The sequence below is a fragment of the Triticum aestivum genome, chromosome 5A (genome assembly GCF_018294505.1).
Source record: "Triticum aestivum cultivar Chinese Spring chromosome 5A, IWGSC CS RefSeq v2.1, whole genome shotgun sequence".
NCBI classification, from domain to species: domain Eukaryota; kingdom Viridiplantae; phylum Streptophyta; class Magnoliopsida; order Poales; family Poaceae; genus Triticum; species Triticum aestivum.
In genome coordinates, this window is record NC_057806.1 from 284,221,774 (window position 1) to 284,248,871 (window position 27,098).

The 27,098-nt window shown below is 44.5% G+C and overlaps 2 protein-coding genes across 2 annotated transcripts; both read right to left on the bottom strand.

Annotated features, from left to right (window-relative positions):
* Positions 1–12,307: 12,307 nt before the first annotated feature.
* Positions 12,308–13,026, bottom strand: LOC123106813 (uncharacterized). The gene has a single exon (XM_044528855.1). It carries the CDS (start codon positions 12,728–12,730, stop codon positions 12,398–12,400), a length of 333 nt encoding a protein of 110 aa, XP_044384790.1. The 5' UTR covers positions 12,731–13,026; the 3' UTR covers positions 12,308–12,397.
* A 4,489-nt stretch (positions 13,027–17,515) lies between these two features.
* On the bottom strand, positions 17,516–25,300 carry LOC123102989 (altered inheritance of mitochondria protein 3). The gene is made up of 8 exons (XM_044524471.1): positions 25,048–25,300; positions 21,683–21,931; positions 21,366–21,581; positions 19,238–21,275; positions 18,741–19,133; positions 18,294–18,598; positions 17,996–18,159; positions 17,516–17,912 (listed from the first exon to the last, which is right to left on the bottom strand). The coding sequence occupies exons 2-8, from the start codon at positions 21,887–21,889 to the stop codon at positions 17,840–17,842; spliced, it is 3,396 nt and encodes a 1,131-aa protein (XP_044380406.1). The 5' UTR covers positions 21,890–21,931; positions 25,048–25,300; the 3' UTR covers positions 17,516–17,839.
* Positions 25,301–27,098: the final 1,798 nt, after the last annotated feature.

Sequence of the window (27,098 nt, forward strand, 5' to 3'; positions counted from 1 at the left end):
CTGGGTGAAGCCGAAAGCTAGCGTTCTTAAGGGAATATTCGGTCGGCGGACAAAAAATGATTTTTATTTATTTTACATATCTGCCCCAGATGTTTTTTCCTGCGTTTCCTATCGCAGTCCGGACATGCACTTTAGAGCATGCTTACCCAGGGAAAGGAACCCTTAACGGAACTATTCTCCCTGGAAGATGTTTCTTACTACCCATGTAATATAGCATAACTAGTTTGGCACTTGTCTGTTCAAGCACCAATGAACGCCTGGTGTCCACGCATACCCCGATTCTTATATAACTGAGCGGGTATTCGGATACACTTCGGACTATCGGGTCCCGAGGTTGAAGCGAAAAGGTCCGCCATGACAAATGATCTACAATCCGGCTAGAAGGCATTATACATGTCACTTTAATTACATAGTCATGCAGACTGACTAAATTCCACCTCTATACCATCCAACAGGCGGTCTGGCCTACAATCCTGTTGGGAATACTTTGCGGCTAATTCTACTTGCCCGTAAACTAAGCTAACGGGGATCTCTTTTCCGTCAGGCCCCACAGGTCCGACCTCGGCCATGTGATTTGGGTCAGCCTTGGTGTATCGCGTCTTCACCATGGCCCAGGCTTCCCGGGCACCTTGTCAGCAGGCCGATATCTTCCATAATCGGAAGCGCCGCCGTGCTCCCTTGAGCTTCTCCGTAAGCTCTACAACGCCTTTTGGTAGGGAGGCGGATGGCCACAAGGCCTGGGCAACACCTTGCATCATCTGCCGAACTTGTTCGTGCAGATGCGAGAGCTCGGATAGAAGATCACCTGCAGACCCGGGCATTTCCTCCGCAGGACGACCCGTCAGCATACCTACAGACATAACGCTGTTAGTCGGCTTCTTCACCGAACTCCTTCAAAAGGATTCGTTCAAGCACTTACTGAAAATGCCGCGCCGAAGCCGCTTTTTCTCCTTCTCGGAGTCTGCAAGCTGGGCTTGAACGTCTTTTAGTTCCACGCTCAGCTTGACATTGGCGTCTTGGAGATTGTTTTTCTCCCGCCTAACCTCAGTCAGCACGCGTTTGCCAGCCTCTAGCTGTCGCACGACATGCTAGTCCTCCGGATTTTCTCCGGATTCATCTGCAAAATCTATTGTTAAATTTGCAGCCACGCCGCACACTATATGGTAACCATCATTCTTTAAAGTAAATGTTACCAGCGGGAGGCCTTTTTGGTTCCTGCAATGCGGCAACAGCGGCCCGCAGTTGGGTCTTGCATTCCTCCAGCTCCTGAGACAGCCTAGTATTCTTCTCTGTAAGAATCTGCACAATAAAGATGATCCTTAAATCAGTTCTGCTAACTGTTTCAAGTCTCAGGGGCTACTGATACATATAAATCGCCAGATTTACTTACCCGTACATCCTTTACATACTGATCCGTGGCTCTGGCTAGACCATCTTGAGCAGCACGGAGGTACGCCTCTCCGGAATTAAAGGCATCAAATGCCTCTGGTGAGAAACAAGCGTCACGGAGTACGGCCCGGCGGCGCCTATGATTCATGGCGCTTTCCACTTCTGAGTTAGTAGCGAATAATCTATCTGCATCCTCTGTAGGAGGATTATCCGGCGCCTGCCCCATATCGGCTTCCGCCTCTATGTCCGGTCCTGGCGCCCGACTGGTGGAGGCGTGATCAGCAACATCGCCAGACATATTCCGGCGAGCGTTTTTTCTATTAAAGAAACACGGGCGTCATTACATTTTGAGAAAGACGACAACCACGGAGCGGGGTTTTTATACCTTTGCGTCGGCGTCTCCGTCCTGACCGCCTTCCTTTTTGGCCTACCCGGCCTCGGCGCCTCTTGTTGGCGAGTTGCTGCGGGTTCGGCAGGGCGTCCCGAATGCCTTCCCTGTAAAAAATGCCATGTGTATATGGTGGGTGAAGTGTCTAAAAGGGGATCTTAGTTTTTGGAGTTGGGATTTTTGGTTTTTCTTACGTGCGATGCAGGGAGCAGTCCAGGATAGTCGGCCGTAATGGCCACCATGGCGTCGTCACAGCTTAACTGATAGAACTGCCGGTCTATCAGCTCCACAGAGATAACCGGATCTTCTTCAAGTCTGGAGTCGAGGGCCCGGTCAGGGTCCTTCGGTTGTGGAGAGGGGCTGCTGACCTCCTTTATGACTTTTTGCAGTTCCTGCCGCAAACTGGCAAGGTGAATACTTACGACAAAGAATGCGGGAAAATGGAAATAAGGGGATATAGCTTACCCAGCTTGGAGGATTGTACATGGAGAATCCATCCCGTGGCTTGATGCGGGTGAACTCCTCCTCCTCTCCCTTGAACAATTCGGACAGAATTTTTGCTAAAGCGGCAGCATCCCCCGGACCCTTACGCCCGTAGAGGGTGGCGTCATCCGCCCCGTTGAAACACCACAAGGGGTGCCCACGGTATTGAAGTGGTTGCACTCCCCGCATTATGCAAATAGACATAACTTCGATTATTGTCAATCATGATTGAGCCAGTGCTTTGATCCGGTTCATCATATAGAGGACTTCTCTGTTGTCTTCCACCTGGGGGCTCCGTGGGCGCCAACTTCGGCGTTTCTTCAGAGGAGTATTGTTGAACTCAGGAAGACCCCACCGAACAGGGTTCGGGAGGGGAACGTCCTCCATATAAAACATTCTGAAGGCCAGTCTTCGGACGACTTCTTCGGGGTACCGGACAGATATCCGGTATCGGCGATGCGCCATATTTCGGCTCCGCCCACTTGATAAAGTGATTCCCTCTGTGTGCGAGGGACGAGGCAAAATAGCCTTTTCCACAGCTCGAAGTGAGCCTCGCAGCCCAGGAACAACTCGCAAAGAGCAACATAGCCGACGATATGTAGAATGGAGGCAGAGGTGAAATTGTGTAATTGGAGGCCGTAGAACTCCAGGAGCCCGCGGAGGAACGGATGAATTGGAAATCCGAGTCCCCTTAGTAAATAAGGAACAAGGCAGACCCGTTCCCCCATGGAGGGACAGGGAAAGCTCTCCGCTTGCTCCCCGCCATTGTAGGTGGCGAGCCCGGCTCGAACGGGCACCATATACGCCGGAGGGAGAAATCCCTTGGTCTGTACTTCGACCAATCGACTGTGTGGGACTAAACACCTCTCCCAATCGCCGAGATTTGGGCTATGGGGGCAGGAGGAGGAGCTGCAGAGGTCGACCATACTGGAATGGATCTTTCCGAAACACGCTTTGATGGATTCTCGCTGAGGGGAAGATGGTGTGGATCGGATCTAAGAATCCCTATCCCTTTAATAGACAATTTATTTATCTGGCTAGGGGGGCAAATGTAAAAATGCCCTGGTGCCTCTTATTCATTCGACGCATGGGAGATAGCCCTTATCGGTCACAAAAGGCAAGAGGTTCAACATTTATGGGGCCGGACACTGCTTACAAACACTTGGAAATTGGAGAAGAACCCGCCTTGCAATGCCGAAGACAATACTGCGCGCCGGACTCATCGTCATTGAAGCCTGGTTCGGGGCTATTGAGGGAGTCCAGGATTAGGGGGTCTTCGGACAGCCGGACTATATCTTTTGGCCGGACTGTTGGACTATGAAGATACAAGATTGAAGACTTTGTCCCGTGTCCGGATGGGACTCTACTTGGCGTGGAAGGCAAGCTAGGCAATACGGACATGTATATCTCCTCCTTTGTAACTGACCTTGTGTAACCCTAGCCCCCTCCGGTGTCTATATAAACCGGAGGGTTTAGTCCGTAGGACAAGAGACAATCATACCATAGGCTAGCTTTTAGGGTTTAGCCTCTCCGATCTCGTGGTAGATCAACTATTGTAATACTCATATCATCAAGAATAAATCAAGCAGGACGTAGGGTTTTACCTCCATCAAGAAGGCCCGAACCTGGATAAAACATCGTGTCCCCTGCCTCCTGTTACCATCACAGTTCGGGACCCCCTACCCGAGATCTGCCGGTTTTGACACCGACATGGACCGTTTCTCAAAAATGGCACATTTTATGCCTTGCAACAAGATAGACGATGCTTCACATGTTGCTAATCTCTTTTGTAAGGAAATATTGCGCCTACATGGAGTGCCAAAGACTATCGTCTCGGACCACGACGTCAAGTTCCTTAACTGCTTTTGGAAGACCCTATGCGCCAAGCTCGGAATCAAGCTACTCTTCTCTACGGCATATCATCCACAAACCGACGGCCAAACGGAAGTTACCAACTGCACACTCTATGCTCTACTTCGAGTACTAATCAAGAAGAACATCAAGGAGTAGGAGGAGTGCCTACCTATCACCGAGTTCGCCTACAACCGAGCAAGACATTCAACAACCGGCAAGTCCCTCTCCGAGGTCATCTATGGGTTCAACCCTTTGTCATCATTGGATATTCTCCCTTTACCACTCCAAGAGCGCATCAATTTGGACACAAGTGCATGTGTGACTCATCTCAAGAAGGTGCATGAAGATACAAGACATACTATCGAGCGTCAAGTACAACGACTTGCGACCAAGCGCAACATCAACAAGCACCCCATGATCTTCAACATTGGTGATCTCGTGTGGCTACACCTTCGCAAGGACTGCTTTCCACAAGAACGCAAGTCCAAGCTTCGACCACGAGCGGATGGACCATTCAAGGTGCTTGCACGCTACAATGACAATGCTTACAAGATCGACATCCCACGTGACAAGTACTCTGTGAGCGACATCTTCAACATCAAAGATCTCTCGCCCTACCATGGTGATGAGGATTTCGATCCGAGAACGGATCTTCCCCAAGGGATGGGAGATGATGCGGAGCATCCCATGATCATCCCCATGGACGCACCTACACCTCCAACGACGCCACTTGGACCAATGACAAGAGCCCGAGCCAAAGCTATCGAAGATAAGGTGAACTCACTCCTCTCCGAACTTCCACTTTCTATGCATGAGACATGGCTACTACCTAAGTCTGAGTTGTTGTGCATGATTAGGTACAAAGAGGACTCTCCCGAGGATGCACATGAAGATGTACAAGTCCCTAAGTTCACGGATGAAGAGAACCATCGGAAGGAGTCAAGTACACCTCCCAGACCCCGGACATCCGGCCGCGACCCCGGACGACCGGCCCCTGGAGTTCCTCCCACCACAGCCGCGCAGCCGCCAGAAGCTACATGCCCCGGACATCCGGCCTCACCAGCCCGGACATCCGGCCTTTCCCGAGCCCCCGGATATCCGGCCACCAGCCCGGAAATCCGGACCCCTCCGAACCCGAGAGCAACAAAGCCCACCGCTCCAGCCCGGACATCCGGCGTCGCGTGAAAGCCCGGACATCCGGCCCGACGCCGGGACGTCCGGCCTCCCCTGTCTGCGCACAGTGAAGGGCCGAGGCCCGTGTACCCCTTCTCCCCCCCCCCCCCCCCCTAGACTATATATACTCCACCTCGTCTAACTTTCTAGGGTTAGCAAAGGTTTAGCTCATGTTTGTGTGAGAGCTTTGCTCATCCACTTGGTTACCTTCTCCACGGATATTCGAGCCTCCACCGGAGAAGATCCCCCAAGCGGATTCAAGACCCCTTTTAAGGAAGAACTCAAGACCTCCTCACGGAGAAGACCGGCTACCCTTGTATCGTCCTTAGTTGTCCGTGGATCGTGTATATTTGCTTATGTACTCGAGGATGTAGCACATGTGTGACTTGTTTAGTTAGTTTGAGTGTTTCTCTTGTGTTTTTCCTCGTTTACCTCCTCGTGTTCTTCGTGTTCTTCACGGGATCCGCTCCTTTCGTGAAAGATCAGTCGATTAGGGTTTCACCCTACATCACACAGGGAAGAAAAGATAGAAGAGGCCTCCATGAACTGTGGTTTCCATCCAGCCCTTAGGGCGATGCTTTCCGGCGGCAAGGACGCGGCCGCCCATGGCTCCGATGTTGCTCTGACGATCGACGCTGGTTCCTGGTACTAATTGCGGCAGCACATCAGGACGTCAACCGCGAAGAGAAGAAAGCATCGGCATGGATGCATACATAGAGAAGAAACTCCATCTGGAGCACGCCTATTTGATTTTGTCTTCTTGTGATCAATCATGGATCTAACTGATTGTTTATTATGCATGTGAAATTGCTTGTGTGCGTTCCCAAACGAGAGGATCGAAGCCAGCGACGAATTGGCATCGGCGGCAGGATGCGCACACACACGACGGCGCTGCAGCCAGCCGCGGCCCCTGGATCGACGGCGGCACACCATGGAGGAGCAAGGCGGGACGACCGATTCCCATCGGCCAGAGGCGACTCCCAACGACGCTCTTCGGCGGAGCGATTTTCATGTTGGGGCTCGTCCGACGACGCGGAACGGCATCTCCTCGAAGCCTTATGCGTCCGCGGACTTTACCTTGACGAGAATTGATCTCCATTAATCGATCAGCACTTAATTGCTGCATGCAAATCATTAATTCGGGTGATTGAGTACACTGATGTCTCAACCTTGCATTGTTTTGTTTCCCATCAGCCAATCGGAACTCGACGAGGACGATTGCAGAACTCCCAGGTTCGTCCTCACATCACCAGTACAGGCCGGTTTCCTTTTACCTCGCAACGGCGACTTTATCCGCAACGCGGCCAGCGGCTCGATCCGCACGACCGACGGCGCGCGACGCGGAGGCAACGGCATGAAGACGCCCCTTCCTTGCCCTGATACACTTCTCACGCGGCGGCCGTGAGCCCCGGCTAGGTCCTAGCCTCAAGGCGGTCGGCTCAAGGTGAACACGGCCTGCCTGTCGCGACTATCGGCGCCTCGTGAGGCAAAAGGCAAGGTGGCGACTCCCCATCTCCTGGCCCCGGCGCACCAGCCCGCAGCGAAGGCGGCTCCCATCGAGATGCGGCCAACGGCAGCGGGCGCAAGCTCTTTCAGCGTGGGCTCGTTTCCCGGCAGCGGCCAATGGCTCTCAGACCGGAGCCCGGCCGCCAATGGCTGGCTCTCAGACCAGAGCACGGACCAGCGTCGCCCGTTGCTCCTGGCCTCCGGCATGACTGCCTGCGGTAGCGGCCCCTCCGCTGCGGAAGCCGCAGCGGCGCCATGGTGGTATCTGCTTGTGTCGGTCGTGTGTGAAAGGGATCGAAGCTTCTGGGGATTTCCTATTCCCTCCTTGGTCACTCTCCTTATCCACTCAGTTGACCATACTGGTCCTTGCGATGGCTGTCAATCTGGCCCATTTGCATACCGGGTCACTAGCAGCCCTTGCTTATTTGCTTGAAAATTTCAGTTTTTTAGCAGATTAGTGTTCTAACAAGACTTGTAGCAGTGATTTTATTTCTGTTTTAGACTCTGTTAAGTTCAATATATCTATTTCAGTACTTTTTTATGTTGAATACCTTGTATTTCAAAATAAACTATGATGTAATATATTTTCATGTTATTCTACACGTTGAGATTATTTACATCCATTATTTGCAATTGAGATTTTACTTTCTTGCAAATAAAAATCAGTTCATCTTAATTGAGCATGTTGGCTTAATACGAGCAAGAATTGATATGCAAAATTTAAAGTGGTTTTTCTTCAAATTGATGCTTGGGATCACAAGGTAGTCATATAGATCTACTGCATGCGTAAATTATCAATGACTATTGTTAAAGCCTACATTTTGTCATTTGACATTATGATTGCTTTACAAAGTACTCTCCCAGACATTTTACTAACTCATGACATAAGGCATTACGAGTGAGTATCTACTCATTTCATTAGATTATACTCCCTAGTGTTCGAGATCTAGTCCATTTTAAAGATTATCTTCAAGGTGTTGTACTTAGCAATTTGAGATTCACACTAATGATTTCAAGTCCTTGAAATCTCATTAACTTTGCAAAGTTCATTACAACATCAATTATGATGGTCTTTAATTTATTGATCGTAAATTAATTATCTCTGGTTACTGATGGCTAGAGAATTTGAGGTATGCACTACACATACTTCAAAACCCGTATCACATGTTGCGTACAAGATAGTTTTCCAAAATGTCTTTTACATGAAAAACTTGGTATACTCGCCTTGGTCAACCAGACATTGGGTTGAAACTGAAACTATCAGGAATTTCATTGGTTTATGACTATTATGATGCTAAATTCTAACAATATTTGAATTTTTATGTATACTTTATGTGACACAGGGAAGTTAATTTTAAGGTTTGTGCACCTTAAAGTCTACGCTGAACCACTCAAACTCCTTAAACACATCAAGTCGAGGTAAGTGGCTCTTCCTAACCATTGACTAGACTATTCAGGTATTCCATGGTTCTAAAAGACACATCTATACGATGGTCTCAAGTGTGCTTTATCCACATGAAACCATTGGCTCATTATCCTGGACATCAATTACAATCAAAATTGAATGAATAACGTTGTAGAATTCTCCCTGCATGCCTTCACTATGGCCCTAGGATCGAAGTTTAGCACTTTGTCTTATATGTCTAGACTCAAATTGGTTTAGTAGAATCCTTTATCCAAAGGATTAGGCTCATTCCATGATCTTAACCTCATAATTGCAACTTACCAACTTTACGTTGGAGTCATACAGTTTTACACGCTCATGACCAAACTGCATAATGTCATTCCCCTCTATCTTTGATACGTGGAAATCTACCAAGTATTTCCCATCTGCGATAATTCGGTTGCATACCGATATCACCACCCCGACATACATCATTGGCCCCTCAACATATATTTGGGATCTATGTGAGGAATAACTGTATAACCGTCAATACCTCAAGCCCCTCACATGGGTAGTTATTCAAGGTCGGTATGTTGATTCAATGAGGAACATTTCCAGGCATTAGGGGGAGATTTCAAGTACCATACAAAATGCCAGGAAATTAGTGGAATGCTCAACACATTTCTGCCTCAAGTCCACGTACTCAAAAATCTGAACCATGTGTTCAGAAGATTTGCAACACATTGCAAATAACCTGCCAGATTCATTTACTGAAAATAAAGGTGTCACATAATCCTACAATCCTGCAAAAATATGCCCGAAAGAGTGGAGGTACCAACAAAACCACTCAACTCCCCGTTCATAGCAACAGGGGGAAAATATGGCAATAATACATCAGGATTCGGCTCCTCGCAAGCAAGGATATCGAGGCCTCTGAATCAGTAAATGCAAGTCAACTTCACGTTGGCAGACACCTAATGGGTAGTATACTCCCAGTGGACGGGCAACCTCCACCAACCCCAGGTCATAGTGCACACAATGACCGGGACATCGGGATACCCGACTCATCCGCATTGGAAATCGCAAACAGTCACCATGGGTAATGATATTTTCATCAACTCTATGTTGATATATAGATTCTGAAGAAACATATAAGCAGAAGTCTACAATTGTCGACATACATTTCTCGACTGGATTGAAAAATCCTTCCACATGATTCAGGTTCAAAGACCATGGCCATGGCAAAGTGTGAACAACACTCGAACTGAACTCGAGCAAAGGGTATAATCTAGGTAGAAATAATCTTGCTCAATAAAGGGAAAGGTATTCACGAAAGCAATACCTACACCTGTTTTCTTCTGGAAACAAAATTGAGAACAACGAGGTGGTAAACATAGAGCAAGTATTGTAGCACAAGGGTTCACGCAGATACCCAACTCTTCTCCAGAGGTGAAATCTTATTCCAATAACTTATATCATTGGCAGTACAAAATCATCTATCTATACAGTTGATAGATGTAGTGATAACATATCCATGTTTATCACTAGATTTAGACATAGATGGTTCCCAATGGAATCTCACTTCTAAATCGAAATGCAAAACGCAACATACACTGTGTAAAAACCAATAAGTCACCATATGACTTATTGTTGTCGGTACATTTGGGTACAACCGATATAGTGAGTTCCTTATACACAAGGATTAATCCTACAATGATGATTACCCATGCATGTCTGTCATACACAGGGATTATTCCTGCAGTGACGAAGCACATGATCATATTAATGGCAGGTTTTGAGATGAAGGATTGGGTAAAACCTCGAGCACCTTCACTCATACATTATGGTACACTATGTTGTCTATATCCAAAATATATTGGAGAAATTCATTGTGGACAAATCTTATACATCCATAACTCACGTGGCTTCATTCTCTAGACGTAGAGAAAGATCCATTAAAACCATGAGTTGATGGGAATGATATTGGGACACAAAGTTCCATATCCTTGTGCCATTGGACCCACCAAACACAATTGGTTGGGAGTCAAGAATATCTTTCGATATCTCCAAGGCATCAAACATTTTGTCTGAGTCTTTCAGTTTCAGAGAAATCTGGACACCAATATCATTGGATCCATTGATCAGATCCCTACTATGCTAGATCATAGACAAGCTTTGTGTTCCATCTAGGTGTGATAGCCATCCCATGAAGGTCTTCGAAACAGACCTCGTGGCTACATCCACCAACCATTATCTCAAAGATAATGTTGCTTGTGTTGTCTGGATGCAAACAGGTTACATAGTAAGCAATATCACTATATTCCTCATCTTGCAAATCAAATCACGTGACAATCTCATTGATTTGTCTATGAAGTCTCTACCAACTTGAACATTTCATGAACATGTTCATGGAATTGGTATTCGACGACTTCAGGATTTGCAAGTATCAGGGGGGAGTATCTTCCTGAATTACTCCTGTTCAAAGCATCATATTATACTCCTTTTCCCTTTATGAGTTTACTTTTACAGGTTCTCATCAAGGTTTTTAATGAGGTAATATCAACATTAGATCATATGTCATACTTTCTGTTTTCTCCACTGGAGTTTTTAGGAAAGTATACACGACATATTTATTGTCCTCTAAACTCTATGGATTTTCTCATATCGAGTCAAAAGAGACAATTATTATGATATGTCATATCATTTTCTCCTTATATTTTTTCCACTGGGTTTTAAAGGAGTTTTCAATGATATATCAGATCGCACTCTTTTCCCTTATGAGCTTTCCCTCAAAGTTTCTCATAAAAGGTTTTAACGAGGCGACATATGCAATACTTTCTATTTTTCCCCACTGGGGTTTTTAAAAGAAAGTATACAAAGCATATTTATTGTTCTCCAAACTCACCAATGAGTTTTCTCCTTTCTTAAAGATTTTCTCATATGAGTTATCAAGGAGACAATAATTATTATATGTTGCACGTTTTCTCCTTATTATTTTTCCCATTGGGTTTAAAGGAGTTTTAACAACATATCTGCTCTATTCTCCTTATATTTTTCCCAGTGGGTTTTTGAGGGAGACTCTTAAGATTATACGGAAGATTCTCAAGATGGAAGATCAATGTACAAGATGTTTTCAATGATGAAACATTCAAGGAGCGATGTTGTACAAGGGTGAGTGTTGGGAATTAATTAATGAATAGTCATTAGAAAATGGGTGTGTCCAACCTCGAACAATCACGTCCCTTCTCTCTTTCTATTGCCAACAGGCATCTGTTCTAGAGGGAGGCATGCCTCCGAACAGACACATCTTCTTCCCACCTCTTCCATATGTATATATACTTGAGAATCAATGAAAACCAGGACTGATTGTCCTTTCGCTTTCAATCTCGTTTTACTCTAACACCTACCACCATCATACCAAAGCCATGCGGTCCCCGCCCCCTCACGTCGCCGAAGTGATAAACGAAGGGAGAGGAGGCTCGCGGTCTCATCGGGGAGAAGAGTGAAGGGGCCACCACCTTTGTCGCTAGGTCACTGGAGCAGGTGGTGGGAAGAAACAATTCATCTATTCCCTCCCTTCGTTAGGCGTTCTGGAAGTGTGAATCCTCACGACCAAATTTCATAGAAGCATAACTCGACGAGCCTCGCCATTGGTGTTCCTGCCATGATGCGAAGTTGCACTTACTCATGCAACACACGGTTCATCGCTTAGAGCATCTCCAATAGATGGTCCAAAATTTGACGGTCTAAAACGGAGATGTGAAATTTGGGCCGTCAAAAAGTGTGTTTTGGAGCTCCGAAAAAAGCTCAACTCCAACAGATGATCCAAATTGATGGTCCAAAAGAGCAACTCCAATAGATGGTCCAAAATGAAGATGTAAAACGACATACTCCATCTTTCCATCTATATAGGGCCTAATGCGTTTTTCAAGACCGCCTTTGACTATTGATAAGATTAATAGTACATGACATGCATAATGTAAAAATTATATCATTGAAAGTTCCTTTCACATACGAATTCGACGATGTGCTTTGTGTAAGTTGCATGTCATATATTATTAATCTAACATTTGGTCAAAATTAGCCTCGAAAAACGCATTAGGTCTTATATAGATGGAAGGAGGGAGTACTACTAGTCCATTCAACATAGTTCAAACATCAAATTCAACATAGTTTCATACATCAACTTCAACTACTACTTATTCAAACTACTAGATAAACTACTCCTCATCGGAGCTACGGAACTGCTCCCAGAACTCCTCCTTCGTCGGGTCGTCGCACCCCTCCTCCTCCTCCTCCTCCGAGAAGTCTGCCCAATCCTCCTCGGAAGAGGACTCGATGGGGATCACCGTCGAGGGACCGACCTCATCCTCCTTCTTCGGCCCCTTCTTCTTCTGGTCCGCCTCACGCTTCCAGTAGTACTCCATCTCGGCCTGGACGTACTCCGGATGCTCCCGAGCAAACCTCGCCATCGCCTCCTCATCTGTCTCGCCAGCACTGACGACAACCGACGGCTTCTTCGTCTTCTTCTTCTTCGTCGTGATCTCCTTCATGTTGATGCCCTACGGCACAAGCATCTCCGCTTCCGCCCGACTCTCGATCTCTGGAAAGTTGAGGTGCAACCGAGGCCTCTCGGCACGCCACACCGCCACGTCGTAGGCACGCGCGGCCTCGTGGGCGGAGGGGTACGTGTCGATCCACCAACGCCTTCCGGCGTCGGAGAACTCCACACCCTAGTTGCCGGAGGGCTTCTGCCTCACGCTGAAGAAGCCCGACTTGCCCTTCGGCGTCTTCTTCGGCGCCATCGGGAGCGGCGTGCGACCGGAGCGGTGGCGGACGGAGCCGGGCAAGGCGGTGCTGCGGGGCGGCGGTGGCGGGCAGGGCGGTGGCGGACGGAGCCGGGCGAGGCGGATCTGCGGGGCGGCGACAGCGTGCGAGGCGGCGGTGGCTGGCGGGGCAGTGGCGGAGCTGCGGGGCGGTGGTCGGCGGGGCGGGCGGGCGACGCGCGGCGTGGAAACAGCGGCGGGCAGCGGGGCCGGATCCGCGGCGGGGCGGCGTGGAAACAGCAGCGAGGGGCGAGGCGGCGCCGGATCTGATGCAGGCGGCGTGCGGCGGGGCAGCGGCGGGGTGTGAAGGCGGCGGGGCGACGACGGACGAGAGGTCACGGGCAGGCGAGCGGGAACAGAAATGAAATGGCGGTTGGGCGTTCGCGGGCGGCGGCTGGTTTTGAACCAGATGCATCTCGTGATGTCGCGAGGTGTTGCATTTTACATCACGAGAAGACCACGGTCCAAATTTTTTTACATATGGACTGTCTAGCAGCGTTTTTTGCCCCAAATGGTCCAAAAGTTAGTTATTTTTACATTTGGACCATTTATTGGAGATGCTATTACATCTTACAGATTGACGCAAAAAAAAGTGCTGAGTAATGACGGTACATGGCAAAAAAAAGTGCTGAGTAATGACGGTACATGCCATGGCTCAGTTAAAGCTGGATCTAACGCGCTTTATGCGTTCAAGCGAGCCAACAGCCCAAGCTCGTTTAAGGCTCGAGCAAGTGCTCATAGCATCTCCAACAAGTTGGTAAATCCGTTCGCTATCCCAAAAAGGAGAAAAGATTTAAAACGGTGCTCCAACAGATTTGATTTATGATTTGTCATGCCTCCTTTTTAGATCATGGCTTAACCTCGGAGGTAACCCCGGCTCCTCCGCCAAGACATCTCGCGACTCATCATGCCCGACCTTCCTACCTTAGCACTACCGCTGCACTGCCATCAGTGTTTAACAGAATGCAACACTACGTCAACTCGCCTGAATCTGAGAAGGACCATGGAAGAACAAATCGGTAGTGTGGTGTTTAGCCGCCGAATCGATGGCTTAGTAGAGATTTCACCCTCCAACAAGAATGATGCTCGTTTATCTCGTGTTTGCTTTATTAGAAAAGTCTATTTTGGATTAGTTAAGAAGTATCTATATTGTATCAAGTTTACAACCATCTAAGTTGGGTTATAATTGAGCTTATGTCATGTTTGTGTCATTTAGAACTACTATGTTCAATTTGGACGAATTTCAAATATTATCTGTAAAATTATGTAATGCATGACCATAATGTTTAAATCATTTTATTTGATGAAAAATACAAATTGTTTCAAGTGGAAAAGCACCGTACAAAGAGAGATAGAAGGAAGCTAAGCTTTATGTAAGGCTAGATGTTCAAGAAGATAATAAAAAAGATTTTCCACTAATTCTCTCCGATATCTAGAATTCTTTTTTGGTCACCATATTCACCTAACTTGCAGATGCTCTTACAATTCACAACACAATAATCCCTAGCTACAAAGTCTGACAAATAACTCCAAAGGAGTTCATAGCCGAATTTTTAGCAGTACAACAAAGATACCAGGAAGGAAAAAAAACTAGTGGTCGTAACAATGCTACATAAACAAATTTGTACGTAATACATCAGATGATAAAACAAGGGGGCACAACATTATTTTTAGCCAGGGATGGTGATATTCGAGAGCATTGCATTTACCAACACTAGAAGTGTTTTTCAGGCTTTCAGCGCATTCACTATGAATACCCAGTAGGGTGCTAAATACTTCAAAAGTTGTAGCACAAGATATGATAAATTTAGGGAAGTGGTCGCAACACATACCACTTAGACACTAAAAGCAAAGCATGCTCCTTGGTTGCGCTAAGTTTTGAAATTATCCATAAATATAATTTGCAGAACTACCACAAAACGTTATGTGGTCGTCCACAAAACATTAAGTTGTAAATGTATTGTAGCCTTATGACAATTGCAAATGAAAGTCCAGTAGGAGGGTTTCCAACTGGACTTTTATTCGCAATTTTAAGGTTTTCTGATTTCGTACACAACAAAAGAGACATATTTTCACGAATATTGGGTCATTTCCAAACTGAACGAAATGCATGTCATTTGTATATTTTTTAATATGGGACACAAATATTACAAAATAACAGAAAACCATTGCATCAAACGTACAACTATGAAAGTATAGTGTGTAGTTGATCGCCATAATTTTATGTGATGATACTAAATAGTGGGAAATTTAAGGCAACAAAGAGTTGCACATAAATAGCCGTTGAACCTATTTAAATAAGTTGTTATCAAACTCACATGCAGATGCAAGTGCAAGTCAAACAAAGTTCAACTATACTTTACAACAACTTGGTTTGAGGGTTGGGGCTATTAGAATTGTTGTCGAATTTTGCCCCACTTAAGCAAGTTTGAACTTTGTGGCTAGGCATATGATGCACAACCACAATAGTGGCTTGCCGTGCTTCCTTAGAACCCATCTTAACTTCTATAAAGTTAATTTTCTAGACAAAACATACCACATAAGTAGGACTTGTTGGATACTAATAACAACCCCATAAAACACACAGGTGATTTCAGATGCTTGCCAAAACAAGCACTAAACTCATAAAGGTAATCTCTATAACAAACTTCTGTGTCTATGCGATCAGCTAGTCCAAGCCAAGTTTTACAAGTACACTAAGGTGCAATTTTCATGCAATATCATGTCATGTCCTACAACTACAAAGATCTAAAAGCACAACACACATCAAATAGCATTTGTTTAAGAAATTGAGAAATTGAGACAGGCATGATCAGTTTATATATCTTGGCCACAAATCTGTGGAAAATGTAAAACACTTCGTAAGAAAAGCTCAATGCATATCTATCCTTACCGCCTTCAGGAAAGCATGCAAGTATGATCGTATGAACATGGAGCCCTCGCATGGAATTTCTTAAACTTGTCAATTTCTGCTTAGCAAACAGACAACAACAAAAACATATCATTCAATATTCACATTGGATGAAGCACATCCAGAAAAGGCTATTGCCAAGGAAACTTATTGTATGCCAATAGTTGACCATCATATCAAAAACTTAAAATGATACTACTAAGGGCGCCTAGTGTCCATAAGTTATAATAAAATGACGTTCTCCACCCATAGTTATGATAGTCAGACCAAGAACATGTCTCGCTATTTTTAAGAACTGGGCAATTATCTACAAATAACTGTTCTTGTATTTGTATCAACAATTCTACATATAACCAAGCTAGCTAGCTGAATATACCTCAAAACCAAGTATAAGGATTTCGCCTTTGTTTTCTTTTTAGCCTTTGAGCTGCAATGCCCACAAATGTTAGGCGTGAATCCTTTCAATTAGACCACCCCCAACGTGCATTCATGTTAATACCCGGTATCTGTATTATGTCACATGTCTGCTAATTACGGAATTTGCATGCCAACCAATCAACGAAGTGACATGGCGAATTCAACACTTCAATTATTAATGTAGCAGGCTCTCCAATAAGTGATTACCAATTAGCAAATTGCTAATATATCTCACGAATAAAAAATGATACCTATAGTTAGGATCAATGTTCCAAAAAATAATCAGTAGTACACGAATAATCACCCCACCATTTAGTGTTTACAAGATAAACAATACAAGTCGGATAATTATATTCATACTTATATAATGAAAAATAAGCATCTAAAAGATCATTCATCTAAAATCTAAAAATTCAACTCCCAACAATCGGTCATGGAAGCAGCATAAAGGGGGAAATTGGCTATTCTATGCTTGTTAAATGTTTTAACCTAAGATGTTTCATGCTATAATCTGTGGTCGACTGGGGGTACACATATTTCTACTAAACAACGCCCTACACCATATTCAATATCTATATAAGCTGTCATTTCTACCAGCCTGGCCTTCAAATGCGTTTTCACAATGGCCTTTATTTGGAGCAGTGCCTATAATCTTAGGGTTCATTTCAATAGAAGGTGATGGTATCTTCTAGAATTTAACATAAGCAAACTGGTGACAATTTTACATACCAGGAGTGCCCTAAAAGATTATAAAATATACCAGAAGTCTTATGTTTCTACAAAATACAGTATTACCTTTTAGCATTTGTGTAACAATTCTACGTGATATTTAGGCCCCAGTAAGAACGACAAAACTCATGTCTACCTAGTGGATATACATGGAAGTCAAGTACGCCTTCCATTTCAAAATACAAGGCCAACAGTGTTCTGCAATATCCTTTCAAAATACGAGGGATTCATGTAGGGATGACTTCACATCTATGGCTATGAAATATTTTCTCATATTTTCAAGACAATAACACCATGGCTAACATGGTCATTTCCTCTACTATTAATTGCTTCCTAAATCTCATGCTAGACCAGCATGCACCTTACAAAATGAAATGGAGATAGTACATTATTATCAACTACTATCACACATGCAAAACTGGAAGGCTGCACGCTCAGAAATAGAAGCATCCTCAGAGTCAGAATACAGGAATTGAATATCCAAAATAGCAACAAAAAGTACCATAAAAGCATGAATAGTGTGCAATACAATATAATAACAGAAGTTTGGGGCTACTAAATATTCCATTCCAAGCATGCAGAACTACCTTAACCCAAATGCAAACAGGTCTCAGTTGAGTGGTCGCAAATAGATCCAAACAGCACTAGCGACCTGGCGAAGGACAGGGGGCAAAGCAACTAACTGAACTACTGAACTAAGCGTCGCACTTGAGGGGGGAAATGCAACCACCATACCTACCTTGAAATCTCATCGAATGCTGAACTATGTAACAGGAGGTCTAACGCCTATTTCCATGGAAGTTGCCCTTCATGGCTGCTTTTTTGTTTAATGACTTGGGGCCTCCAGGATTCCTGAGAAATGGGCGAGAGTTGCAAATCAAGGAAATGTTTCACCTAGGATGTTCTAATTCAAATTAGTGCAAAAATATACTCACATTTTCTGTCGCTTCGCGACATCATGCTTCATTTTCAGAACAATGTCCATTGCATGCTGCTGATGTTCTCTTGTATGCACATGTAGACCAAGGTCCTCTGCACTCCCACAGTTAAACATGCATATCCGGCACCAACCAACTTCTCCACTACTGAAGAAACCACCCTGGACAATACAACAGCAGTTCAATGATTAATAGGTACTCCTACATCAAGTATATAGCATATAGAAACTCATAATGCATCAGAAATAAACACAAAAACGAAAATAAATTTATAAATTCAACATCCATAACCCACCGAACTGAAGCGGCCAGATTCTTGTGGAAAACCATGTCGAGAATAGTCATCAAAATTTGGATCATCTGGATGTACGTGTCCTTGGAACCGGTGGCCAGAAGGTTCAATTCCATGCAATTGACCATGCCCAAGGGGTTCAGAACCATGAAGATTTCTTGGAAGAAAAATATCAGCGGGGTGGAAATGTGTATGAGGGAACCCTAGATTGTCAAAATCATGCTGTCTACTCCCTGGAAGGTTGCCAGGGCCTAGTTGGTCCTTACGAAGACCTCCGGGACCAGCTGTCATCCCTTGAACAAATGAACCTGAAAACCATTTGAAGCCATTACAGAGCCATTGAAAAATTGTGAAAAGTATCAAGTAAGCTCCTCTTCATTCATTAAACCCATGAAGACTTGCTGAAGATGAAGTTTCAAATCAAGCCTTGAATCAACTTATAATCCTTACCTGGGTTTCTAGGCATTCCATCAACCCTGTGATGGCCAAATTCTGCACCAGGTGACACAAAGTCAGGATGACCAACAATTGAATGGGGCTTCCTTGACAAATCTTCAGGGAAGCCTATAGGATATGGGCCTGGCTTGTTTGGGAATGGAGGCCTTCCTGGTAATGAATCGAAACCATCAAAAGGCCTTGGGCCTCTCTGAAAACTGTCATCATCAAGATGAGTTGGCCCTGGAAATTGCTTCATATTCTCTTCAATATCTTTAGGGTTGACATTGTATCTGCCAGGATATGGTGGCCCCAACGACCTGAAATGTTCCCGTGAAGTATTGAACCCTTCTTCATGGAAAGCCCTGGAATTTCCTAGTTGCTCTCCGCCGACACCATTTCTCATTCCTGAACAGAAGGAAGTTTTGGTCAAGATGCTTACAATAAAGAAAACTCAAGTGTCCCTAAAACGGAAAACTCAAAAGTGTTTGCATTTGATTCAAGAGAATTACCAACAGGATGTGGTCGGCCAACATTTTCTGGAGCAAAAGGAGGCATAGTTGTGTCATGAAGTCCAGGCAAGGGTCCAGCCATGGGTGGTCGAATCATGCCATCATCAGGTATGGTGGGTGCAGGCCGCGGAAGGTTTGGTGCAAACACCCTTGGTGCCATTTCAGATTGATATACACCATATAGTTGTTGCTGCACTGTAGGCCGGACATTTTCTGGAAAACTATGACTAGGTGGCCTCATTTGATTCTTCTGGGCTTGCGTACATGGCACAGGAGGATGGAGCATATGCTGAGTAAGCATGGTATCAGGTCCAGAAGGACGCTGTCGGCCCATGCCTGGGGGCGCATAGGAACCCAGTGCTCCCTGGCTTTTCTGTGATGCCTGCTGCAATGATCCTCCTTTCTCAAGATCATTGGATATATTTGAAGCTTCAGACTGTGAATTACTTTCCTGGCCACCAGACTCATCCTTTCCTTTGCCTTTGTCTAAACCATCTGCAACGCCCAATGCAATGCCAGTTTGTACCGCATTTTTTCTGATATTACTAAAATCATTCTGCTCCCCATTCACATTTTTATCACCCAGATATTCTGGCTTTATGCCAGAATATTCACTGCCTCCATTTGTATTATCGCCTACTTCAGCATTGCCACTAGCATTAGCTGCACTTTCTGACTTTCCTGATTCTTGGAACTGATGCGGTGTTGCAACATAACTCGTAGACCTGCTAGTCGAGGTTGGAACATGCTGCTGCTGCATATATTGTGGACCATGGGGCTGGAAAGGTTGAGGATGAATCTGTTGTTGTGATGAGTGCATTCCTTGTTGGTATGATTGACTTGTTTGTGAAGGAACAGGTGTGTTAAGAGGAAATCCTTGTGGTGGTGCCTGCGAAGGGATGCTGGGATGCATTGGTGGCCGCTGAGCCTGATGCCCATGTTGCTGATGTTGTGGTGTATGCTGAGTACCTTGAGGAGCCAGCATGGATGGTTGTTGACCTTGCAACGGAAATTGACCCTGAGGAGGGTGTACAAGTGCAGGATGCTGAGGACCAACTAACTGTTGGTGAGATGCATGTACAGGGTGCTGGATTGCAGCACCATGTGCCATCTGATGTGCTGGCTGAGGCTGCGAATATGATTGATGACCTGCTACCGCATGTACTGAAGGGTTCTGAGATTGTGCAACTGGATGAGGCTGATGATAGACATGAGGTTGTGGGTACGATTGCTGCCGCACTTGTGGATGCTGGTGCTGCATCTGAGATTGAGGATGTTGCTGCTGAGGTGGGTACTGCATTTGCGGTTGTTGCTGGGCAACAGCCTGCTGTTGATGTGGAGGATGAGGTTGCACATATGGCTGCACCTGGGAGGCTATTGCTTGAGTTGCAGGCATTGCAAATGGCTGATTACAAACTTGGGTATGGGCTATAGGTTGTACATCACCTTGTGGTTGCATCTGTGGAATTTGAGGCGCTGAATGCAATGGTGGATTCTGCTGAGGCTGTGGCTGAACAGCTGGTGCTTGGAGTTGAGGATTCTGGGACTGGTTTGGCACTATGTGTTGGGGCTGTGGCGGCTGCAGGAATTGAGGCTGAGCATATGGAGCAGGTTGTGCAGGCACTTGAGCAACATTCTGTGGTGCCACTTGCGTTTGAGGTTGTGTGTACTGTTGGTATTGGCCATACTGTTGATACTGCTGGGTGTAGGGATTGTAGCCAGGGTAATGCTGCTGGTAGTACTGGTGGTACTGGAGCTGCTGCTGGTACTGCTCGGCTGATTGAATTTGTGGTGCAACTGCTTGACCTTGAGTAGCATAAGTAGGTGCCCCTGCAAAAGGGGCCACAGCAACCGTGCTTGTTGTGGTCACACCAGCTGAACCAGTTGCCAGTGCAGAAGCTGTAACAGCTCCAGCTGTAGGAGCTGCTACAAGCGCCACAGAGGAAACTGCAGAAGGATCTTGGGTGACTGCCTGGGTCGTTGCAGCTGATGACTGTGTCAGACTACCGTCAGCCTGTTGTGTTTGGGGTTGCATGCCCTGCAAAGACACAAAACGGTACAAAAATATTAATGCATAGAGAAATAGTTGACTTGTAGAACAAATCACTTTGAGACATGATGTACATACAGGACAAAGCTGAGCATGTTCTTGCACTTGACGATGTACAATCTGAGTACCACAACGGTTACAAACAACAGGCGAGTTCCCATAGGCACAAGCGGTACCATGTGTGTTGCATTCAGACAGGTTTCCTTGCCATTGGCAACCACTCTTGTTGTACAGGCATTGTACTGTAACTTTACCAATTGTCTCAGCAAGTGATTTATTTGAATCCACCAGAGGCTGCATATTTGAAAGCAGGTTATAACAAAGAGGGTTCTACTTCCAAATACACTAAACTCACTGTACGGTGCACAAATCACTCCCTTAAGAAGAGGCTATACCTTGGAATCAGCTTCCGTCACTAAGTAACCATCATAAGGGCAGGCTTGTGTGGTTGCTGCTACATAAGCCAAGCAAGGTTTGCAGTAGAGATGTGTGCACTGAGCTTGCAGAGCTTCGTTGGGGTATATGAGCGTCCGACAAACAGGGCAAAAATATTCACCAGGAAGAGTTTGTATATTCAGAATACATTCATTATCGAAACCCATTGTCCGGCCTCACTAACTTCTATCCAGTAAGGGTTCTGATGCCTGCACATATGCTAATTTCATAAGTTATGCATTCAAACGTATGAGCTAAAGCCAGAAATCCAATGAGGACACAAAAATGTCAATTATTCTCTTTTACTAAAGGAAGCAAATACAAAATTTCATTCACAGGAAGACAAGTAATCAACACATGGCACCACCACATACACAACATGATAAAAAGAAACAAAATGATTAGTCAATGATGCACAATGCTGAAGAAATGGGTCGTCTTTTTAACAATAGCAAGTCAAATATTAGAAGTCAACTAAATACGAAAGGTGTAGCTGCTTACAGCCATACTGGATCAGGACAAAGAATATAGGGGTAATCTAATTGTCACCACTCTCCATGATCAATGCTTGATGGACAGCCATAAAAGGCAAGCCACCTAAAGTATTGCATGTGGGTCCATATGCCATGCTTATTTTTCAGCTATCAAGTGCGGTAGCTGCTTTGTTCAGAACAAGGCAAAGCTTGCTAATGAACCAAGTTACCAAAGAGTACCCGCAAATCCCTAATATGCTAGCACGATACAGTAGAGATATAGAACACATGCCTATACCATAACGTGCCATAACTAATTAGATAGATGAATATTTTCATGTCCAAGAGACAGACATCTGGTAGATTATCTCTTAGCAGCCAAAGTAGCTTGACAGCTGACTCGATCTTAAACCACAGTAAGAATTAATAAAGAACCTACACTGTTGCATAGTTATATAAGAAAATATCAGGGCCAACTGAACTAAAAAGGTAATGCTACTTCAGTAACAGTAGGTCAGACTCCAAGCAAAGAGTATAGAGGATGTCTAATTCTGTTGCCGGCTCTCTATGGCCTGATTAACAGCCATAAGAAGAGTGACACATACAGTGCAGCGCATGATGCATTAGGCTCGTATTCAGTTAGCTTTGAAGTTCAGCAGGTGTTATGTTGCCAAATAACCAAGTTACATAACAGTATCCCTAAATCCCTAATGTGCTAGCATGATAAGCAGTTCACATATACAACATGTGCTTCCACTATACAGGGTAGAAAACAGACAGGCATATGGCAGGTAATCAATGTAGGTAGAATTAGCAAAGTACATAGCTAATCTCCACAGAAGAAATGCATGATGAAACAAAGATACTGATAATGATCAAACATATTGTTTAAGCTGAAAATTGCCATGCTAACCATGCAAATAGTGAAGGACTACAACATTAACACTGAAATTTCATTGGTCCTATATAAACAGTAGCGGACACCAGAACTTTTTAAACTCTGGGCAAACCACAAGTCAAAGTGCTCAGGATGCCACCTTTTTTTTATGAAAATCTAGTGTTGCACAGCTGGCAAAAGCCCGGCTGGAGAGATGCTTGGACCACCCATGCCTATAAATAGTCTGTACCTACTTTATTAAAAAAACGGAAGGCGTGTTTCTCCAGTTTTTTGGTCAGTTCACCCGTTTTTCTCAATTGCTGTTTTTTTTTCTTCGAGCGCGCAGGCTGATGTCTATTGGGCCTCACCCATTGCCCGGCCCAGCAGTACAGTCAGGAGATACTCAGTTATTGAATAGTCCCACCTCGCTTTCCTATAACTTATCACATCAATTTATATATGCCTATGAAATAAAATAAATAAGCCGCCTCAAGGAGTGGGTTGCCGTCTGTGGGATTAAATATAGGAATAAATTTCTTGTGTGAAGGAAGGGAGGAAAAGATTTAAAGAAAGAATAGATCCCGCTATTATGAGCCCTTGAGCACGAAGGGAAAGAATTAGAAGAAAGAAATATATTCGGCAAGAAAGAAAGAAATAAATTAGAAGAACGAAAAATAAATTCCATTCTCTATGCATGGGACGATGGGAGAGAGGACCCATTAAATCCTCTTATTAGTAGGAAGTTAAATTAGAAGAACGATTTGCTAGGAAACTAGCCAGAGGAAACTCACACATGCCTACATGACCAAGGAACGATGATAGAAAGGGTTAAATCCTAAATAAGGCAAATCCTGCTGCATGCAAATAGGCTGCCAAGTTGATGTTTAAAGATATATTAATTCAACTTTTTATGCCTGTTATTTGAGCAATTTTTACCGATATATGCATTTATATTAGAGTTCGGCGTGTGTGTCACAGCTGCATGGCACCATTCAGATGTTATCATACCGCGCTGATGGACATTTAAGTGGACATGTCAAATTCCTCCCCCGCTGCAACGCACGGGCATTTGTGCTAGTGACAAATAATAGCACAAACGACACACCGAGTGAATTTGAGTATCACCAGCAACAGACAAATTCTTAGATCTGAAGTTAAACTATTTCCATCTTAAATTAATGCGACTAATCGAGGCTTACTAACCTGAACAGAAACAACATACTAAATGAATCAAAGTAACAAACAAAACTATAAAGCTGAAACAGAAAGAGGGTTAGGAAGCTAGCCAACTACGTTACCGGGCTGAGTAGAAACGACATGCCAAGAGTCAAAGTAACAACACTAGTGAATTACATTATATGAAAAGCTGGATATTGCTTGGTACCACCAGCCAAAAAAAAACAATAGTCATGTACCAAACGTCTACGCAAAATACTGGCAGCTAGACATGCCCTAAGAGTAATGTTGACATTGAGGTAACACACCCACAAGAGGCAAACAAAGAGGGTGCAGATCAAAAGTAAGTATAAACAATGATCCGCACATCAACACCGATGCTTTACGGAGGGAGTAATTCACAAATGCGAAAGCAATAAAGCAATCTATCAAGCCATCAGCGGCAGTGAAGCCAGTGAACATATATACATGAAAAGGACCAAGTATGTATCTAGTGCACATAAGGCGGCATCCACTAAGGAGAACTGAAATCTATATCTAGTGTCGGACTTAACAGGGGAAACGGGGTTCCGTTGGACGAATCCCCGACTTGTTTACTTGAATATATATAAAACAGCTAGTATGACTTGGTATTGATTAGGGATCTAAACAAAAGTAGCATTCGTTGAGGAAAATCTGCATCGAAAAACATGGGCGGGTGCACCCGAACGTCTCATCGATCCTTAAAAGGGGATTTGTCTAGTTTGATTCGGCTGTTCCTCGCCCGCACAAAAGTACGAACAAGCTAGGGCTTCCTTACCAGCAAACGGAGTCGCGTCCCGACCACACCAGCCCAGCAGCAGGACAAGGGGTTGGGGAGGGAGATCGCGAGACAAACTAGTTGCCACGCTTCGAGATGGCAGGAGCGCTTTGGTGGCGGTGGTGGTGGTGGTGGTGGTGGAGGAGGAGGAGGAGGAAGAAGAGGGGAGGGGTTTCGGCGGCGACGGACCCCGGGACGGTGCTGTGGGAGGGATTTGGGTGTACAAGGGTTACATTTGGTTCCCCAAGCCAGCCTCCCCAGAATACGAATATTGGATTTTGCAAGGGTTCTCTATGTAAAAGGTTTTAATAGGGTCACCCTCGTGAAAAACTACTACTCCCTGTATAAAGAAATATAAAAAGGGTTTATAGATGAAAGGGAGTAGTACATAATATCCCGTGCGGTGCTGCGAGAATTGAAAGATATAAAAATTTGGGTTGATAACATAAGAATCAAAATAAAAACTATATGGCTTGTAATATTTGATTATGTATAGTTGTAACAATAGTTATTTAATATAAGTAGAATAACTGAATAAAAACATTTCTCATGCATGGTTGAATGTTGTGGTTATTTCTTTTTTTCTTGCACGGTTGCATGTTAAGGTGGGTCTTATCTCATCTTATGATTGTATATAATGAGGTGACATGATTACACATTGAGATAAATAAGTTTGTGAGGATGATTCTCTTAAGTATATACAAGGATATAGGATAATTTTATATGATTTTGCATTTAATAAGTCGCTTCACTAATTTTGATGAAAGTTAAAACCTCTTGTGTCACGGATGTAGATGACTCTAATTTTGATAAAGGTAATGCTCAAAGTGTTGAGTCTTGAGTGTTTGAAGTTGATACTAGATTTCTATTGTGTTGCATCCGATCACAAAGTTAGTGTGGAAAATCTAGTATTTTACGGCCCAAATACACATGTGCAGAGAAGGGAAGAAATTTCCACGTTACGTATATCATGACAGAAGTTTTGTCAAACAAGTGTTTGCCCATTAGGGCCTCATTCGGTTTGGAGGATTTTCGTAGGAAAAACATAGGAATAAGGATTCCAGAGGAAAATTTCCTATGTATGCATTCGATTTGTAGGAAATGCGTGCAGGAATTTCGTAGGAATACTACTCATTTCCCGTGTTTTGGAGGAAACTACACATCCACTCAAAGCTCATTTTACGCGTAGGAACGAGGCAAGTCAATTCCTTAGGATGGCAAGTGTCATCCTATCATATTCCTATACTACTCCTAATTCCTACGTTTTGATTTCCTCCAAACCGAATGAGCCCTAGATAAAAGTGGTTGTTTCTAATTCTTAATTGATTGTGTTATGCAAAAGCAGTGGAAGGAAAGGCAGCTTTCTGCTGGCGGCAAAGATCTTCTTAAGTCAGTTGTGCAGGATATACCATCATAGGAATGTTTGTCTTTAAAATTCATAAACAAATTTACAAAGGAATAACAGACGTGATGTTACATTGCCGGCGAGGAAACAGTGACAACCAAAAGAGGATGCACCGGTTTGCATGGTGAAAAATGTGTGTGCCAAAGAAAGATGGTCGTCTGGGCTTGTTTCAATCTTGCAACGTTTGCCAAACAAGTGTGTAGGCTTGTCGATATAAATCACCATGTGCATGTGTCTTGCATGCTAAGTGTTACTGGGATAGTGATCTTTTGCGGCTAGTTTAAGGAAACAGGTTTCAAATTTCTTATACCTGGCAGAGCGTTATGGCAGGAGTGAATACCTTAAAACATGGCCATATTTTAGAGAGTGGGTGATGGAAGTAAAATCAATGCATGACAAAGATTCTTTGATACCTAAGTCACCAGTGAGGAAAGTGATTACCCGTCGAGGGGGAACTTGCTATCCAAGGTAAGTGAGTTTATTGAGTCCGTGACTAGGCAATAGGATCAAGAACTAGTTCACTAATATTTTTGGCCTATTGATGCACAACGCATCTTTGGCGTTGCCACTGCCGTCATATGACACGGATGATTTCGTGGCTTGAAACCTCACAAATAATAAAAATTTTATAGTCAAATTGGCATAC

Excerpts from the sequence above, each read along its gene's own strand:
- LOC123106813 (XM_044528855.1), bottom strand. The coding sequence starts at position 12,730 with ATGAAGGAGATCACGACGAAGAAGAAGAAGACGAAGAAGCCGTCGGTT.
- LOC123102989 (XM_044524471.1), bottom strand. The coding sequence starts at position 21,889 with ATGGGTTTCGATAATGAATGTATTCTGAATATACAAACTCTTCCTGGT. Across the intron at positions 19,134-19,237 it reads TGGCCGACCACATCCTGTTG|GAATGAGAAATGGTGTCGGC; the intron begins GTAATTCTCTTG and ends CCTTCTGTTCAG. Across the intron at positions 18,599-18,740 it reads TGGAATGCCTAGAAACCCAG|GTTCATTTGTTCAAGGGATG; the intron begins GTAAGGATTATA and ends AATGGTTTTCAG.